General features: G+C 36.4%; 1 protein-coding gene across 1 annotated transcript; it reads left to right on the top strand.

Annotated features, from left to right (window-relative positions):
- The first annotated feature begins 2,604 nt into the window (after nt 1-2,604).
- LOC143557618 (sugar transporter ERD6-like 16) lies at nt 2,605-19,051 on the top strand. The gene is made up of 14 exons (XM_077046655.1): nt 2,605-2,799; nt 16,757-16,816; nt 16,912-16,977; nt 17,062-17,127; nt 17,246-17,321; nt 17,404-17,468; nt 17,551-17,643; nt 17,728-17,808; nt 17,904-17,988; nt 18,093-18,139; nt 18,209-18,271; nt 18,359-18,532; nt 18,630-18,744; nt 18,844-19,051. Exons 1-14 carry the CDS (start codon nt 2,605-2,607, stop codon nt 18,957-18,959), a joined length of 1,302 nt encoding a protein of 433 aa, XP_076902770.1. The 3' UTR covers nt 18,960-19,051.
- Nucleotides 19,052-19,735: the final 684 nt, after the last annotated feature.

Here is a 19,735-nt window from a genome sequence, read left to right as displayed (position 1 = left end):
GTGAATTAATTAATTAAATTGACTTTTGTAAAAGTCTGGTCCAATAGTAAATGCAGAGTAGGATGAAAGATATGTAATCAAAATTTACTTGTAACCAGATTTTTACTCAGCACGTTGCGCTGGGAGGTCAGTAAAGCTCGAACGGTGATAAAACCCAAGCGTTGAGCCAATAATTTAGCGCGAATTCAATCGGTTTCGGTGACATGTGTTATTGTATCGCAATTAAAACCAAATATAAAACAAAAAAAATTATAAAAATTGAGGTGGACCAATGGGGTTGCGTCAGTCGGTAAATCTCGAGTTTTGGTAAGCCTGACAGTTGTCGATCCCATGTGTCAAGGCGGTGAGTCTATGAGAATTCAGTCAGTTTCCGTCACGTTCATTATAATGTTAACAACACTGAAACAAAAACTAGCATTCGATCGGTTTTCGTTACATTAGTTACGATGACTGAACTAAAATATCATAAACAAAATTTGCGGACTAGTCCAAGTGATCTAATAAGACTCTTGCGTATTATGTAGTAATAATTTACAACAAAAAGAAATATTATTTATTTATTTTATTAATTAATTTAGGCTGAAAATCAAACTTTTCGTTTGTATTATATCATTTCTCCACTGTTTATTGTTTCATTTAGTAGATGATTTATTAGTTTTTAACAATTTCTTTTAATGGTTAGTGTCTATATATTTAAATAATAGTTGTATTTTGAAAAACATTTAGTTATGAATGTCAAACTAGATAATGTTGTGGTTAGATTTCAAAAAATATAAAATTTGTGTAGAATGACTTTAAATATATTTTGTTTCGTTTATGCCTTTTTAAAGACGTTTCACGTATTTTTTTTTGTTATATGAGATTTTGTTTGATTATTTTCTTTATATTATCTTACCTGATTTGACTCGAGTGGAACAACCTAACCGTACCGGTAAAAAATTTATACACCAATTTAACCCGACCCGAATGGCCGAACTGAACCGTCTTTTTTATACTAATATTCAACTAAGTAACGACTAAAAGATTTCCGACCTCTGTGAAAAAATTTTGTTGTTCCGCCACTGGTCTCCTTTTGCTTTTGTTCTTCGCTAATCACAAATTTAGAACCGGGTTGACCTGAATCACAAGAATAGGTAACGATGGTCTCCTCGTCTATGTGGCGGTAGTAGGTGGTCGGATTAGTGGTGGCTGGATGGAGGTAGAGAAATAGTGTGGGATTGGGGTTGAAGATGGAGAATGCGTTGTTGAATAGGTAACGATAGGCTCCTCTCAATTTGTTATTATTATTAGGTTTATGTGTGAAATGAGTTTCATAGAAATCGTTAACGGAGATTTAACGGCAAATCTAATTGCAAAAAGAAAAGACCAACACGGGGACCATAACTACGGAAAAACCACCACGGGGTTGAAAGCTATGTTTTGGGTACCAAAACTGCAATTGAGTCTTACTTTAAATATATACGATAGTAATTTAAAAAAATATAAAAATATAAGTTTTATGATTTCACATGGTAAAGGGCCTGTCATTACAGCTGGGCAAATAAACTAGTTAATCGCACCGATCAGAAGATCAAACTAAAACCGAACGGTTTGAAATTGATTATGTAGAAACCGGTTTGAAATCGTAGCTTTGGAACTGGTTTATAATTTTCTTCACCAAAATCGATTCTAAACCGTTTAACCAAACCAAAATCGTTAAAAAGTGGTCAAACTCGAACCAAAACCGATCAAAAGCCGAACTGAAACATATCATAAATGGTCAAGAAACCGGTTTCAACCTGAAAGCAACCGAAACCAAATCGGTTTCAGCTTAAACCGGTTTTGAGTTTTAAATCGATTCATGCATCTCTACCTGTCATCGGATGGGTATAAAACAATTTTCTATTATTTGAGCAACATTAATTGTTGTACTACGTACTTTTCATCACAATAGTTTTAAATTGTCGAATAAGTATATCGCGTTATAAGTCCCGCATTTATTTTTAAAGGCTATAAAATTAATTATGGAGGTGCTATGGAAGAATATTATAATCATTAATATCTATCCTTCTATTTTGTCATCAAATTAAACGCCTTCCTTTTTTTTCATATGCGAATATACCAGAATAAGGTATATTGAATTTTATCATATAACCATACTAGGATACTAAGGTGCTGTTTGTTTTTGCAGACATAAACTATCTGTAAGCTGATTTCATCTGTTTTTATGTCTGCAGCTGAAGATGTGGTCTGAAGCTCTGTAAGCTGAAAAAATAAGACTGTTTGTTTTTATAAGTTAACACTGTCTGCATAAACTGAAAATACAAACACATTAATTAATAAATTATTTATTAATTCATTAATATCACCAAGAAAGGGAAGTACAAGGAGTTCCAGAAGACGATGTAGAAGAAACTCCATTGTTACTATTCGAATAACCACCGCCACAAACGTCTTCGTCGTCGCCAGAAGACGTCTCCTCCGTCTCCAACCGTGACGGCGACGTGTCCGGCGTCTCAAACGGCGTATTTCCGGCGACCCTACTCTTTCTCCCGTTTCCTCACCGTTGTACACCGGATTCGAAATGGATGGGTGGCATGGGCGATTAATCCCATCGGGACCGGAATGGCGGGGGCTCAATCGTTTATCGCGTTCAAGGGTTCCAACGGATCGATGACGGTGAAGACGTATAATATTAGCTCCTACTCGTCAATTGTTGAAGGGAAGATTGCGTTTGAAGTGCCGGAGGCTAGTGCTGAGTTTTCCGGTGGGGTGATGAGGATTTTTGCGACGATGAAGTTGCCGGAGGCGATGACGGAGGTGAATCATATCTGGCCGGAGTTTATGGGATGCTTATTGTTGTTTTTGGATGGTTGGAGAGGAGGCAGCAGGAGAGCAGGTAGGGTGAAGATGTGTGAAGCACTAATTTTTAGCTTATTTTTTAAGATAAAAGAAGCTGATTTCAGATCTTATCTTAAAAAAAAAAACAAACAGTCTTCATGGGTGATGTCTGCGCGCCTGCAGACATCACCCCTCCTGCAGATGTTTTAATCAAAAACAAACACAACCTAACTGTGTTATACACTGGTGAAAAATATTTCAAACGTAATATATATGTAAATATCATAAGATTTATGAAATTAAAAAGTCATATTTATAAAAAATAAAAAAATGATAACACACTTAATGATATAGTAAAATAAACATCCAAATTGTCTTGTCTCATACTTATTAAAATCAACATTTAAAACATAGAAATATTACAAAAAGATGTAAACTTGCAGTAACATAAATAGTAAATAGTTAAAACAAAAACTTGCAATCTCTAAGGAATACCTGATACAAAAAAATTTACCAGTGTTAATTAAGGTGGTAGAAGATCCGATTTATTGTCATAAGAGAACACAAAATCTGTTTAAATAATTAATTGTGGTCAAAATCGGTTTTAAATCATGTAAAAGGAAAAGTTGGTTATGATTTTAGAAACATTAATTAATGAATTATATGACAATTATATAAATGAAATTATATTAAGTGACAACATAGGTGTATGGTCTAGAAAAAAAGGTAAGTGGATACTTGGTTTTGGTTTTGGTTTTGGTTTTGCTTTAGGAGTATAGAAAGATAAGAAGATTAGCTATTTCTTCCTACAAAACTAGACTTAGAAATATAATTGATATCAATTATATATTTTTTCATATAACCTTATTATCTTAAAACTAATATCAATTACATATTTCTTTTATTAAAAATTAAATAAATATATATATGATATTAATTTTTAAATAATAAGGTTAGTTAATTTATATATAAAATGTTTATGAAAGCTACTGATAATTAAATAAATTAATGTTTGGATAATCAATCATAAACACTTCTAAAATTACTTATTGCTATGTAAATAAGCATGCATCTGTATTTATATTTTACACTCTGTAATAAAAACCTATAATTTATCACTTTCATATTAATCATCACAATCTAAAATTCTAAAACCATCTAAATCACTATAATCATTCATTCATTATCATTTATTTGTTAATTGATAACTATTAAATACTAATTTGAAGGAAAATAACTAAATAGTTACTTGCATTGTTTTAAACATTATGGTGCAACGTCTCTCTTTAAAAAAGTGTTTTAGAACCACGACTTTCTTGTATTTAGTTTATCACACTCTTCAAATTTGGAGAACCCCTATGCCCTACTCTAACCAAACTTTGTTGTCTTAATTAACCGGGCTAACACTCTCTTAATAATGTATGATAAGTTGTTTTTTTTTATTTTGCTTAATTATTATTAATTTTTCATCAATTATCTGCATTCAACATTGAAGTTAGTATTTAATAAGCAATCTCTTATAGATATCCATGTAACTTTACATGGATCTTATCAATTTGTTTGTAATATTAGAAAACACAACACTCAAATAAGCATAAAAAATATTTATACAAAACTTATGTAAATATCTATCTTTTTAATTAATAACAACATAGCAAAACATGTTGGAATCATGGACCGGTTCGGGTAAGTCAATACGGTAACCAGGTTATGACCCGTGAGAGTTACATCGTGAGGTAACGAACCATTAACCTGCTTAAGTTAGTTAACCGGGTTAGATACTTTAACGAGATAAAAATTACATAGAGCGGGCTTTGTAGTAAGAGTTGGACTTGTTGGCCCATTAGGTTTATAAGTAATGATATTAGTTAAATCTAATGGGAGGTTATATAAATATATGATGTTTTAATAACCTTAACCCTAAGCCAATTAACAAGTTCATCTTCTCTCTTCCTCCATCCTAGTAGCTGGCCACCTGCTTCACCGCAGCCATCACCGCCGGCGCCTGACCAGCCACCGCTGCCTGTCCGCCACCGCCGTCTGTCCGCCGCCTGTCCGTCGCCGGCGCCACCGCACACCGCCGCTACTTGCGGTCTGCTGTACGCACCACCGCTGCCGTTGCAGTCGCGCACCGCCACTGTTGGTCGTTAGATTTCATTTTGTCACCTAGCTCGGTTCGTTAGCCTTCGGTGTCTCAACCGGTTATTTGTTAACCGAGGTAAACTTAAATATATCGTTAGTTTAATTATATATTTATTGTTTGACTCGTACTCGTATTGTCTGTAACCGGATCCTGTCGGGTTTTGTTTCAGTGCTGATTAATTGTATACTTTCCGCTGCGTATAATTATTAATTAATAAGATTAATTATTATTATTAACCACGTTTATTGAACCGGTTTTAATAAACAAAATTTTAACTGATCACCACTAAAACCCAACAGTGATATCAGAGCCTTGGTTACAACATACGAGTCGAATCTGGTATTTTCACCGGTTCTACATCATAAACTTCAAGGTAGTTGAGGTTTTTGATCTAGATAAAATATTAAGGCAATTTTAGTTTGGTCAAAATTTTATTCATTTTATTTGACCAAAATATTGCCCGACTTATTTTTCGTTGAATATGTAAATCTGGCCCGACCTTGTTTGTTTGGTTGAATGATTTTTATTTTGGCCATATGGATTGTTCAAAAGTTGTATTTAGTTTTCAGTTTTATTTTATGGTTTTTGGCCACCTTGATGGTTCAAAATTGTAATAGATATGGTTTAGTTTTTCATTACTTGTATTAGTGTAATTTTGTAAAGAAGAAGACCCGAAGGAAAACTGAGGACGAGCTCATGGAGTTCTTGAATTCAGTGGGAGTTACCAAAGATGACGGGATGCACCAAGAGTCCATCCTTGTGGTTGTTTTGTATTGTGACCCTTTGACCCGATTGATCTTGCTAATAGGCTCTAGCAAGATCAATCACTAATCTTGGTCATTTAAGATTTACATGTTCTTATTTGCTATTGTGGTTGCTTGCTTAATTATAATAGGTTATAATACCACCAACCTAATACCAAATACATTAAAATAAATTAACCAATCATGTTTTGCAAAATTAAACCAAATTTAATTTTTCATAACTAATAACTTAATAGGTAAAACTATTAACTTAAAATTGGTTGGTATTATCGCGACAAACTTAGTTTTAATAGGTTATTTAAAACTAAGTGTCCTAAGAGATGAAAGGGTTCATTAAGTTGTCTCGATCAATAAAGTAAAACTGGACTTTTACTCTATTCGGTAATATTTAAAATTAATCCCAATTTAAATCAATAATCTATGCCATCCTACTATAAGTCACACTTGAGGCATACTGCGAAACTTCAAGTGTTTGGAGCTACAGCACCGCACTTGATTTCTAGCCTATCCCTTCAAGGTGAAAGGGTTTCGTTGACACATCCGGCTCTTTCACAAGTGACTCTACTAGGGCGACTATTACTTTACTCTCTTGTTACGTGCTACAGCTGTCTGGAGACTAAGGTGGGCATAGATGAGGCTAAACGTATCTACTTATGCAAATGTTGTCTTAATAGGCCTAAAAAACGAGAGTTGTGCTCTATTTATAATTGGCAATCGTTGTCTGTCTGCCTAACCACTTACTAATGTTGTATGCTACAGCTGCCATTAGTAACCGGAAGCCAGATTCTCAGGTTCCTATTTACTAATGTTATTGGGTCATTAATAATAGGATTAAAACATCAAAAATACTAATAAAATTTACTTTTGCTTATTTAAGCAGATGTCTACTGATAATAACTCATCATTCACCCTCAAGGCTATCCTTAAGAAAGAAAAGTTGAATGGCACCAACTTTCTTGAGTGGCATCGCAGTTTGTGACTCGTTCTCAAAATGGCAAAGAAGCACTATGTTCTCGATGAACCTGTTCCAACCGAGCCTGAAAACAATACTGCTGATGCCAAGAGGGTTCTTGACAAGCATATGGATGACTCTGCTGAAGTCGCTTATATTATGCTAGCCACCATGTCTTACGAGCTTGCAAAAGGCTTGGAAGATGCCAAGAGGGTTCTTAACAAGCTTATGGATGACTCGGCTGAAGTCGCCTATGAGATGCTTTAGCAACTCAAGGGCATGTTTTAGAAACAAGCCCGTCAAGAATGCTATGACACCATAAAGCAGCTTATCAGCTGCAGAATGGAACAGGGATCACCTGTTAGTGCGCATGTCGTCAAGATGAAAGGGTACATCGAACAACTAAGGAAACTTGATTATCCTCTGTCAGATGAAATGGCAACGGATTTCATCCTGAACTATCTTCCCAGCTCTTACGACTAGTTCGTAATGAATTTCAATATGAATGGCTGGGTGAAGACAGTGCCGGAGTTTCATGGAATGCTCAAGACAGCTGAGATGAATATTCCCGCTAAAACAATCAAGTTCTTATGGTTCGATCTGTTGGTGTCGTCAAGCCTAAACCCAAGAACCGGGGTCATAACGGTAAAGGCAAGAAGAAGGTTACTGTTGCTGCCAGGTCTGCCACCAACACTAACAAATGTGTTGCAAAGGTGCCGCCGCCGCCTCCTGATGAGTGCCAGTGCTACAAGTGCAACAAAATGAGACACTGGAAACGTAACTGTCCCAACTACCTTACTGAGCTGAAAAGGCAGAGGACCAATGGTGAAAGCTTCTCTAAAGGTATTTCTATTTACGTTAGTGAACTTTTCACTGTCTCTAGCACCACATGGGTATTTGATACCGGATGTGGTTACCACATTGTTAATGTCTTGTAGGAGCCTAAAAACTGGAAGAAGCTGAAACAAGGTAGCATGGAACTCATCGTTGGTGATGGGAAGAGAGTCCTAGTTCTTGCAACTGGAACATATCGTTTTGCTTGTCCATATGGCCTTGTAGTTACTTTGTATAATTGTTTGTTTGCACCTGGTTTGACCAGAAACATTATTTCAGTTTCTTTACTATTTGAACAAGGATTTAAGCACGTTTTTAATAGTATTACTATTTCTGCCTACTTGAATAATATATTTTATTTGGAGGCTAAACCTCGAAATGGTATTTATGAGGTTGATGTTCAAATAAACAATAATGTATATAATCTTTCTAAACGTATCAGATCTGGCATCAATGATATATTTCTATGGCATTGCCGACTTGGCCACATAAGCAAGGCACGAGTCAAGAGACTCAAATCCGAAGGGATTCTTGAATACACAAGACCGGACTCTTTTGATAACTGTGAATCTTGTTTGGCTGGCAAACTCGCCAAAGGCTCCTTCACTCATAAGAATGAAAGAGGAAAGGATCTGCTGGGAATCATACATACTGATGTATGCGGTCCTTTCAGAACCATGTCTAGGAATCATGAAAGATACTTCGTTTCTTTTATTGACGATTACAGTCGATATGCCTATGTGAATGACTAGAGATGGCCAAAAAAACCGGTTGGGGAACCGGTTTACCGGTTTAAACCGGAAACCGGTTTTTTACGAAAACCGGTTTTTTAAAAACCGGTTTTGACCGGTTTAGAAACCGCCGGTTCGTCTTTCGGTTACAAGTTCTAGATCCAAAACCGGTTAATGGAAAAAACCGGTTTTTTTTATTAACCGGTTATGGAAAAACCGGTTAACCGGTTATGGAAAAACTGGTTAACCGGTTTATAAAAAAACCGGTTTATAACGGCTATATGACCGTTTTTTTTGTTTTTGGACCGTTTTTTTTTTTTTTTACCATTTTACCCCACAAACATCTATATATAGTTTAGGTTGGGTATTGGTTAGATCACACTCGATTATACAACTCCAAACGCTCTAAACGTTTATTTCATACGCGATTATTTTGTTATCTCACGCTCAATTATACCACATTACCACTCCATACGCTCTTATTTCGTAGTCGTTTATTTCATACTCGAGTATACCACTCTTATTTCGTAGTCGATTATCATGGCCTCCCAAAGTGCTGCTTCATCCGTCAACATGGGTGCCTCGAACACGGGAGAAACGGTCGTTCGGGTCATCCCCACGAAACGAAACCATGATGTTTGACAACATTTCGACCTATGCGAAATGTCTAACGGTAGCCAAAAAGCTCGATGCAAACATTGTTTGAAGTTTTATGCAAAGATGCAAACTCCACTTTAAAAGCGCATGTACAAAGGCCCTTTTGCAAGGCCTTGAAGGACGAATCGGGAAGTAGTTCGCAGCCGGAGATGACGAATCAAGGAGCGGTGTTTACGTACGACGTTGAAGCGGTACGTCAACAGTTTTCAAACTTTGTGATTCAACAAACACTTCCTTTCAACCACTTCGACAACCCTCAATTCACGGAGATGATGCAAAACTATGTTCAACCACGCTACCAACACGTAAGTCGTTCGACCCTTAGAAGAGATTGTCTTAAAGCATGGAAAAACGCTAAATCCGAACTAATTTCATACTTTTCAAACTTACAAACTGGTGTAAACTTAACAACGGATGTGTGGTCGGTACCTCATGGTTCGCCCGACTCATACATTTGTGTGACGGCTCATTGGGTTGACCCCGAGTCGTGGCAAATGATGAAACGAACCGTTGCGTTTCAATTGTTTGATTACCCGCACACGGGTAGAAAATATTTTTCAAATCTTGGATAAAGTCTTTCGACAATACAAGATTGAACATAAAATCTTTTTCAATTTCGTTTGATAACGCGTCCAACAATACGGCCGCGGTTGGCAATTTAAAATTAAAGTATAAACCTATTTGTGATGGAGCGTTTTTTCATAGCCGATGCATTGCACATATTATCAACTTGGCCGTGCAAGATGGGTTAAACGTGATCGAAACGCAAAGAAACAATTTTAAAAGAATGTTACGAGATGTTTTTAGCAACAATAAAACATTTTCAAGATACAAAAAATTTTGTGTAGAAGCTAATTGTCAATGGTTGGGGCCAAATTGGGATTGTCCAACAAGATGGAACTCGACTTGTAATATGTTTGAGAAAGCCATCCAACAAAAAGAATCATTAATTGCGTTTCATCAAATTTTGTCAAGTAGGGGTAAATGTGCACCGTACGATCCTAGAAACTGGTTATTGATTGAGATCGTTACGGAGGTCCTTCAAATTTTTAAATCTTGCACAACTAGTTTATCCAGGGTTTACTATCCAACAAGCCCCATTGCTTTACCAAAAATTGCTGTCATGTGCACAAAGTTGAGTGAACTTCATTGTAGGGGTGCACCTTATTTTGATATGGGTGTAAAAATGAAAGAAAAATTTAGAAAATATTTTCAAGAACTACCCGCTGTTTTGACATGTGCTGCTGCGTTAAACCCTTGCATCAATGTTGGTGGTGTCGAAGCTTTAATAGAAAAAATTTGTGATGAGCTAGGGTTAAACGACGATCAAAACCCCTATTATAGCCAAACTTTAAAGAATGCTTTCAACACCACCTTGTTAAACATGTATGATGTCTACCTTACAAAATACGGGTCGTCTTCCCAAATTCATGACTCGTTAAGAGCTGTTGCCCAATCCCAATCCCAAACCGACCTTGAAATGGGGATGTACTACATGATTTGGGAAGACGCCGGTAAACGTCAAAAGGTAAACACCCCAAGCAGTGAACTTGGAAGGTATGGTGGTACCAACTTTGTGAAACACATGACTCCGGATGAATTTAGAAGTCTTGATTTGCTGGCTTGGTGGAGAGGTAAGGAGGATGAGTTTCCGATCCTCGCCGCCATGGCCAAAGATTTACTAACGGTCCAAGCTTCCACGGTAGCTTCGGAGTCTGCTTTTTCTGTTTCTGGCAGGGTTATATCGATTAGGAGGACTCGACTCACTGCACCAGCTATAGAGATGTCGATTTGCTACAAGGATTACTTGGACTCTTTAGATAGGGCACAACATCAACGCTCACTCGAGGGGGAAATGGAGTATGAAGCGGGCTTGTATGAAGACGAGGTCAATGAAGGACACACTCAACCAATGACCGATGAAGAAGCCACGTACGACGATTACCTAAGAAATAGCTCGGGATCGGGTAGCGAAGAAAATTAGTTAAAGAAACAGCAAACATGGAGGCAAATCATGAGTAAGAAACAGCAAGTTGTTCATGTAATCGTGTCTAAGCATTCTTTTTCCTAATATGTGCTCTTATTTACTTGTTGATTTGGATTTTTCTAATTTAGTTAAAGAAACAGCAAACATGGAGGCAAATCATGAACAAACTGCGATTGGGAACAACAGGAGCATCTGCTAGTTCACGATTTAATGTTTGTATTTTTGAGTTAAATCATGAACAACAGTTCTTGGCAGAGATTTCTTCAGTGTTAATGATTTAATGTTTGTATTTTTGAGTTACGAATATGCGATAACGATTTAATGTTTGTATTTTTAATGTAAAAACTATAAATGAAAGTTATGTGTTTTTAATCTTTGGTTTGTTGAAAACACATTCACCAACACACACTCATACTCATCTTCCAAGCAAAGAACCCTAACAACGAAAGCAAAGAATGGCTTCGGTCAGTTCGTTTTGCCTTGTAGTTACCGTTTTGCCTTGTAGTTACCGGTTTGTTTATACTGTGAAAAAATAATGGTCTTCATTAAGTACAAAATATAAAAAACAAATATTCGTATTTGAAACCGCGAAATTTAAAAAAAAAATAAAAAAAAAAACCGGTTAATAAAAAAAACCGGTTTATAAAAAAACCGGTTAATAAAAAAACCGGTTTATTAACCGGTTCTAACCGGTTTCTAAACCGGTCCTAACCGGTTAGACCGGTTAGGGTTTTGACAGCAAAAAACCGGTTATTAACCGGTCCGGTTATTAACCGAACCGGTTTTTTTCCGGGCCAAAAAAAACCGGTCCGGTTAATAACCGAACCGGTTTTTTTAAAAAAACCGGTTTGTGCACCTCTATGTGAATCTCATGAAACACAAGCATGAAACCTTTGAAAAGTTCAAAGAGTTTCAAAACGAAGTGGAAAACCAACTCGGGAAAACTATTAAAATGCTTCGATCAAATCGAGGCGGAGAGTATCTCAGCTCAGAATTCATGCATCATCTAAAAGAGCGTGGAATTGTTTCACAACTCACTCTACCCGACACACCCCAACACAATGGCGTGAGCGAGAGGAGAAATCGTACCTTGCTAAACATGGTCCGATCGATGATGTATAGAACTAACTTGCCTCACTCCTTTTGGAGTTTTGCCCTTTTGACTGCCGCCCGCATTGTTTATCTGGCTCCAACTAAAAAGGTTAGCAAAACCCCATATGAGACATGGCATGGGCGAAAACCCAATTTGTCTTTCCTTAGAGTATGGGGATGTGATGCTTATGTCACTAGTGATTCTGATGATAAGCTCAATCCTCGCAGCGTAAAAGTTGTTTTCGTCGGATAATATAACCAAAGCGGATATTATTTCTTCCATCCTGATACAAATGTGATTTCTATCAAAAGGAAGGGCCACTTTCTCGAGAAAGATATTCTCGATCGAGGAACTAGAGATAATATTGTCGATCTTGAAGAAATTCAAGAACTACAAACTACCGCTGAGGAAGTTGGAACGTTTGATCAACAAGTTGTTGTTGCTGATACATCGGACATGAACACAAGCGTTCGCAGAAGTAATATGACTCGCGAACCAAACTCTAAATACCTATGGCATCTAGATGGTCCCGAGGTCCTCTTAGTAGCCGAGTCAAGTGACGAACCTACTAATTACAAATCTGCTATCTTAGATTCGGAATCTGAGAAATGACAAGATGCCATGAATGCCGAGATGCAATCTATGCGTGACAATCAAGTCTGGAACTTGATTGAGCTACCCCCCGAGTGTCGGGCAGTAGGGAGCAAGTGGATTTTCAAGAAGAAAAACCGACATGCATGGAAATGTGCAGACTTATAAAGCACCGCTAGTCGCGAAAGGTTTTACTCAAACTCAGGGTATTGACTATGATGAAACCTTCTCGCCCGTTGCTATGACTAAGTCGATAAGGATATTACTTGCCATAGCCGCGTACTATGACTACGGGATATGGCAAACGGATGTCAAAATTGCTTTTCTTAATGGACATCTTTCTGAAGATGTCTATATGGTTCAGCCTGAAGGTTTTGTCGATCCTAAATATCCTAACAGGGTGTGCAAACTGAATAAGTCCATTTATGGACTTAAACAGGCATCTCGCAGCTGGAATCTTCATTTTGATGAGAAAATCAAAGAGTTTGGTTTTATCAAAAATAAAGATGAGCCTTGTGTTTACAGAAAGGCTAATGGGAGCACTATATCATTCCTCCTGTATGTGGATGATATACTGATTATTGGAAACAACATCCTTATGCTTAAGGAAGTTAAGAACTGGCTGGGCTCTTGTTTCGCAATGAAAGATCTTGGTGAAGCTGCTTATATTCTAGGAATTAAGATCTACCGAGATAGGTCTAAGCGGCTTCTAGGGCTGAATCAAAGTACATACATAGACAAAGTAATGGCACGCTTCTCTATGGATAACTCCAAGAGATGAGCCCCCCCCCCCCCATGGCTAAAGGAACCGTGTTGAACAAATCGCAATATCCGGCAACGGACATTGAAGCTAAGCACATGCAAGCAATTCCATATGCTTCAGCGATTGGTTCTATCATGTATGCTATGTTATGTACTAGACCTGGCGTCTCGTATGCGCTAAGCATGACTAGTCGATTTTAGCAGAATCCTGGCATTGCCCACTAGACTGCTGTGAAGAACATTCTAAGATACCTGAAAAGGACAAAGGACATGTTCTTTGTGTTTGGAGGAGTGAAAGAAGAGCTTACTATAAGGTGTTACATTGATGCTAGCTTCCAGAATGACCAAGATGTTTCTTGCTCCCAATTTGCTTGGATGAAGAAATTCATAGCCCACCTTGATTTGGTTCCAAGTTTTCGGAAACCGATCGACGTAATCTGTGATAACACAGGAGCCATTGCTCAAGCCAAAGAGCTCGGATCTTATCGCAGGGCCAAGCACATTCTAAGTAAGTTCCACTATATACGGGATATACTGGAACAAAGAGACATCTTAATAAGCAAAGTAGACACAGATCAAAACCTAGCTGATCCATTTACTAAACCGATGACTCAGGACGAGCATGATCATCACCGAGATGCTATCGGTCTTAGATTAGCTAGTAGTTTGTTTTAGTATTTGGATGTGTGAGCATCTCAAACAGTTATACTTTTAAGTTCTCTTTTGATTTAATGTTTAAATGCAAATTGTTGAATAAAATAACTGTGTTCGGTTTTAATACGTTTAATCCATGAATATTATATTCTAAATTATCCGTAGTCGGTATGACTCGTGGGAACGACTCTGAATTAAGACTATTCTGACTTTGAACTCAAGGGGTTGACTTCCAAACTCACAGACCTCATTATGAATGATGTTGGATGTAAATCGCATCAAATCATCTTCATGGATCTTAGTCATAAGATGTTTTGATACCGGTATACTCATTTAGTATCCTCAGACCTGAGATACATATTAGAACTTTCGTTTACTAAAGGTTATTCTTTGATCAGTGTCCACCGCTGTCGCATAACTGCCAGCTATAAAGGCATTGGTTGGGAATGATCTGAAGTTCAGTGGGAGTTGTATGTAATCAAGATGGGATTTTGTACTCTTAACATGATATGTAACAGTTAGACATCTTTGCGCCCTCGTTGATTCAAACTGGTAAAGTGTGAGGCCTCTCCAAAACTAACTGTGTGTTTGATTGGACCATTTTGATTCTTGATCGAGAACTATAATGATTGAACGCCATATGAGATTGAACCTGATCCATGTCTCATTGTTCAATTGATGTCTTATACAAAAAGGATAGATGACAACGATTACCATAAAATCGTTATCTTGCAATAGTGTATTCCAAGATTTTTTTTGTTAATGAATTTAAAATGTTATAACCTGTTGGGGGGCAGCTATGTGTAGCTAAAGTACCGCTGGCTGTCAGTATTGAGTAACTTAACCAGAAACCATCCAAGTGGGAGACTGTTGGAATTATGGACCGGTTCGGGTAAGTCAATACGGCCAACCGGGTTATGACCCGTGAGAGTTACACTATGAGGTAACGAACCATTAACCCGCTTAAGTTAGTTAACCGGGTTAGATACTTTAATGAAATAAAAATTACATGGAGCGGGCTTTAGAGTAAGAGTTGAACTTGTTGGCCCATTAGGTTTATAACTAATGGGATTAGTTAAACCTAATAGGAAGTTATATAAATATATGATGTTTTGATAACCTTAACCCTAAGCCAATTAACAAGTTCATCTTCTCTCTTCCTCCATCCTAGTAGCCGGCCACCTACTTCACCGCCGCCATCACCGCCGTCTGTTCGCCGCCTGTCCCTCGCCGGCGCCGCCATCCACAGCCGCACACCGTCGCTGCTTGCGGTCTGCTGTGCGCACCACCGCTGCCGTTGCAGTCGCGCACCGCCACCGTTGGTCGTTAGATCTCGTAGTGTCACCTAACTCGGTTCGTTAGCCTTCGGTGTCTCAACCAGTTATTTATTACACGAGGTAAACTTAAATATATCGTTAGTTTAATTATATATTTATTGTTTGACTCGTACTCGTATTGTCTGTAACCGGATCATGTTGGGTTTTGTTTCGGTGCTGATTAATTGTATACTTTCCGCTGCGTATAATTATTAATTAATAAGATTAATTATTATTAACCAGGTTTATTGAACCGGTTTTAATAAACAAAATTTTAACTGATCACCACAGAAAACCAACAAAACATTCAGAACTTTAGGGTGTGATATTTTTATATAATATACTCGTTTCTTATACGTAATATTCGAAGGGTGATGACTATTGTGTACGTATTGAATTAGTTAAATCATAATATAAATGTTGATAGATATTGAGATCAAAGATGAGTACAAAACAACAAGCAGATTAGTTTGAATATTATTCATTCAAGTGGTAAGAGCAGAAGGCAGACGCGGAACCACGTCAGATACAGCTTATATCTCACATGGACTTCATCTTCTTCTTCTTTACCACATGGACGTCATATAGAACTGTTTTTAATATAGAGCATATATAATCGTTAAATACTTGTAAGATTGTTTATTGGATTACATCGAAACAGAAGGCAAGCGAACTGTTTGAAACGTTTGTTCCACCAAATGTCCATATTTGAGGATGATAATTATGGAAATTTATTAATTATTTTTGTTTTCAATTTAATCCATTCATTGAATAGGGATAATGTTCATAACATATGTAGAGTTGTAGACATTATTCAAGTATTCAGTATCTAATTCCTAGAAGAAATAATACTTAGCTTCTTAGTTGTAATACACAGTATCGAAAGTATTTTTTGTCTTTTCAAAAACTCTGAACAGTTTTGTCGTCAACACTCTTTTTGGTCGGGGGATAGATGTATAAATGAAAATGAACAATATAATAGTTTCAACATGTGAGTTGGAATTATTGGATGTCCCTACTCTTTAATATTATTAATTTTTAGCCATAAGAACCCGTGACGGAACTGCTTTTTTTTTTCTTTTAATTATTAAGTGATACATGTTAAGCTAAGGTTTTTTGTATTGAAATTCTAGATCGTGTAGCATTTGTTTTTTATATGTCCCTTATCTAAAATAATTAATAATTGATTTGTGATGCTTTTGAACATGATTTTATATTAGTTTATCCCTACCGTACAATGATTCCCAATTTTTGGTTATGTCCATCATGAGCATGTTTCCAATCACATACTTTTATTGAAAACTTACATGTTTTTGCCTATATAAAAGAAAAATACAAACATAAAATATCTATTTATTTCTGATTATATACACATGATTGTCATAAACATGTCTTTCTATTGTCTTAAAACATGATCTAAAATAGTAAATTTACTGTTGATGTTTAAATCAGGCCATGGCGCTATCAGCGGTATTCTGTATAGCAGGATGGCTTGCACTCTTTACCAGCATGGTAAACTACAAAATAATGTTATGTTGTGCATTTGAACATATTTAGGTGTTATTTTGTTATATGGTTGATTTTTCTTGTTATGATGTTTAACTTAGGGATCCCTTTTACTTGATACGGGTCGGTTTTTTACTGGATATGGCATAGGGATCTTCTCTTTTGTGGTAAATGACCAAACTTGAATCAAATTTGAAGAATTATTTGTTTCACAGTTTGCGTAAGTGTTTATATCGCGCATTTACATCTAGGTTCCAATATATATCGCGGAAATAGCACCAAAAAATCTACGTGGCGGGCTCACGACTCTCAATCAGGTGAGAGTCATGGCTAGAATGCTTAAATTAGTTAAATTTCATTACATTTGCACTCTTTTAATTAAAATTGAGTTGGTAACTCACAGATTATACTTTTTATGTTAATTTACTTGTGCAGCTCATGATTGTTACTGGTTCATCAATATCATTCTTGTTGGGAACAGTTGTTTCATGGAGAACATTAGCTTTAACAGGTATGCAAAAATATTTACATTTTAAGTTTATACCTATATATTTGTATAATAAATCCAAAAACTTATAATTATTTGATTTCAGGACTCGTTCCTTGCATTCTGCTGCTTGTTGGCCTACTGTTTATCCCAGAATCGCCTAGATGGCTGGTACGTTCTGGAAACTTCAAACAATTTACGAATGATGTTATAGTGTAACATCTGATGATGTTATTTGGGAATTTTTAATTAGGCTAAAGTTGGACGTGAAGAAGAATTCGAATATTCTTTACGCAAGCTTCGCGGTGCAAAAGCAGACATTTTTGCTGAAGCCGATGAGATACATGTATTGCGCATAATCTGATCTTGTATATGTTTCTCTTGGTTTTTGAAAATCAAAATGACTAAATGTTTGAATGTTCTTTTACAGGAGAGTATACTTACTCTTCAAAGTCTTCCTAAAGCTAGACTATTGGATTTAATTGATGCCAAATACATAAAAGCAGTTATTGTAAGCAGCAATTGATTTTTATATCCGGATACAAAATTTAGAAAATTTAAAGCACGGTATTGATTTGTTTAGGACCTTTTTCCCTTATGTTTTAGATTGCTGTTGGATTAATGGTATGTCAACAATGGGGAGGAATCAATGGAATAGGATTCTATGCAAGTGATACCTTTCAAACTGCTGGTATACAATCTCTAGTGATTTGAAATAAATTGTGACTTTTGAAAACCTTTTTATGCACTGAGTCCGCGCTCTTTAGTCAATAAACTGAAACTTGTTATGCACAGGACTTTCATCAGGTAAAGCTGGAACCATTGCGTATGCCTTGATCCAGGTTTGTTTAAATTGAACCATTTTGTCAATTCTTTTATGTAATGCTTAATACTGTCTTTGTTAAATACAGATTCCTGTAACCATTCTCGGTATGGTCTTAATGGACAAATCTGGAAGAAGACCGCTCCTTATGGTAATTCTTTTGACAAAACTGTAGGCAATAGCCCGCCTCAGGACATTTTTTTGGGATACCTATGAATGTTTCTTCTGATGTTATCAGGTATATTCATTCGGGACATTTCTTGGTTGTTTTCTTGCCGGGACTTCATTTTTCCTTAAGGGCCAAGCCGTTTTCCTTGAATGGGTCCCACTTCTTGCTGTTTCGGGCGTTCTCATATTCATAGCATCGTTTTCAATTGGGATGGGAGCTGTACCTTGGTTGATCATGTCTGAGGTAACCATGGTTAACCTACACCATGCTGCTTTATGTTTTAAGTTTTAAGCTCACAAGTCACAATAATCAGGGTTAACACTTTCCTTTGGGTTCACAGATATTCCCATTGCACATAAAAGGTGCTGCAGGGAGTCTAGCCGTGTTAGTGAACTGGTTTGGTGCATGGGTGGTTTCGTACGGTTTTAACTTCCTCATTACCGGGAGCCCGGCTGGTACATTTTCGCAATCCTAGCTTCTGGTTCATTGTAATTAATTAGTATCAATTTGTTCTTTTAAACTAAATTGGCTCTTTGTGTTTTGCTTTGAAATAGGTACATTCTGGTTGTTTTCTGGATTTTCGATCCTCACGATTATCTTTGTAGCAAAACTAGTGCCCGAAACGAAAGGCAAAAGCTTAGAAGAAATCCAAGCCTTGATAAACAAGTAACAGTCGTGTTTGTTGTAACAATGTTAGTCGTAGTTAAGTGTACCGTGGAATGGGTAATATGGTTACTACATTATTTCTCAGTTTTGTCTTAGCTAATCTCTTTCATTAATCATTTATTTTACATAATTTGTTGTGCAATTTCACCGAGAAATGTTATTAGTAAACAATTCAAAAGCTTAATGTTTTCAAGCCTTTTCTTTAGTGTGTGTAGGAAAATATTTTTTTCCAACGAAATGAACATTGGAAATGCTTACTATATATAATCCTGATACCTCACAGATCGATCATGTTTGTTGTATCTAATGATTGGCTGTTTGGTTAGAGTTAGTTGTCAATAATATTGCATTTTTAATTTAAATATTTGTTAGAATGCAATTACATTGAGTGGTTTTAACATTTTATAGGTTATGCACAAAATGAGCTAAAACGATGCATAAAACTTTAAAACTTGACATACAAATTTTATCGTGATGTAACCTTAAAATGCCATAATAAAATCATGGTGAGACTTCCATAAGACCATTAGGTGTGGATGTCATTTTGCTTCCCACTTTATAGTGTCACGTCAGCGTCACATCATACCACACTCCACTTCACTATTTTTCACAATACTATGAAAATGATTACCAATTCACCATTTCTCTTACATTTAAAATAAATAATTTAATATAACTAAAATTAATTTTATACAACTAAAAATAAGAAATAAGAAATAACAAGAAAAATTACTTGGTTTAAAAATTACTTGATTTAAAAAAAAAAAAGAAATATATGCA

The sequence above is a fragment of the Bidens hawaiensis genome, unplaced genomic scaffold, assembly GCF_021521415.1.
Source record: "Bidens hawaiensis isolate Kalapana, Puna unplaced genomic scaffold, B.hawaiensis_p1.1 tig00019072_1, whole genome shotgun sequence".
Taxonomy (NCBI): domain Eukaryota; kingdom Viridiplantae; phylum Streptophyta; class Magnoliopsida; order Asterales; family Asteraceae; genus Bidens; species Bidens hawaiensis.
Note: the sequence above shows the minus strand (reverse complement) of the source record. Positions and strands in the feature narration are given on the sequence as shown.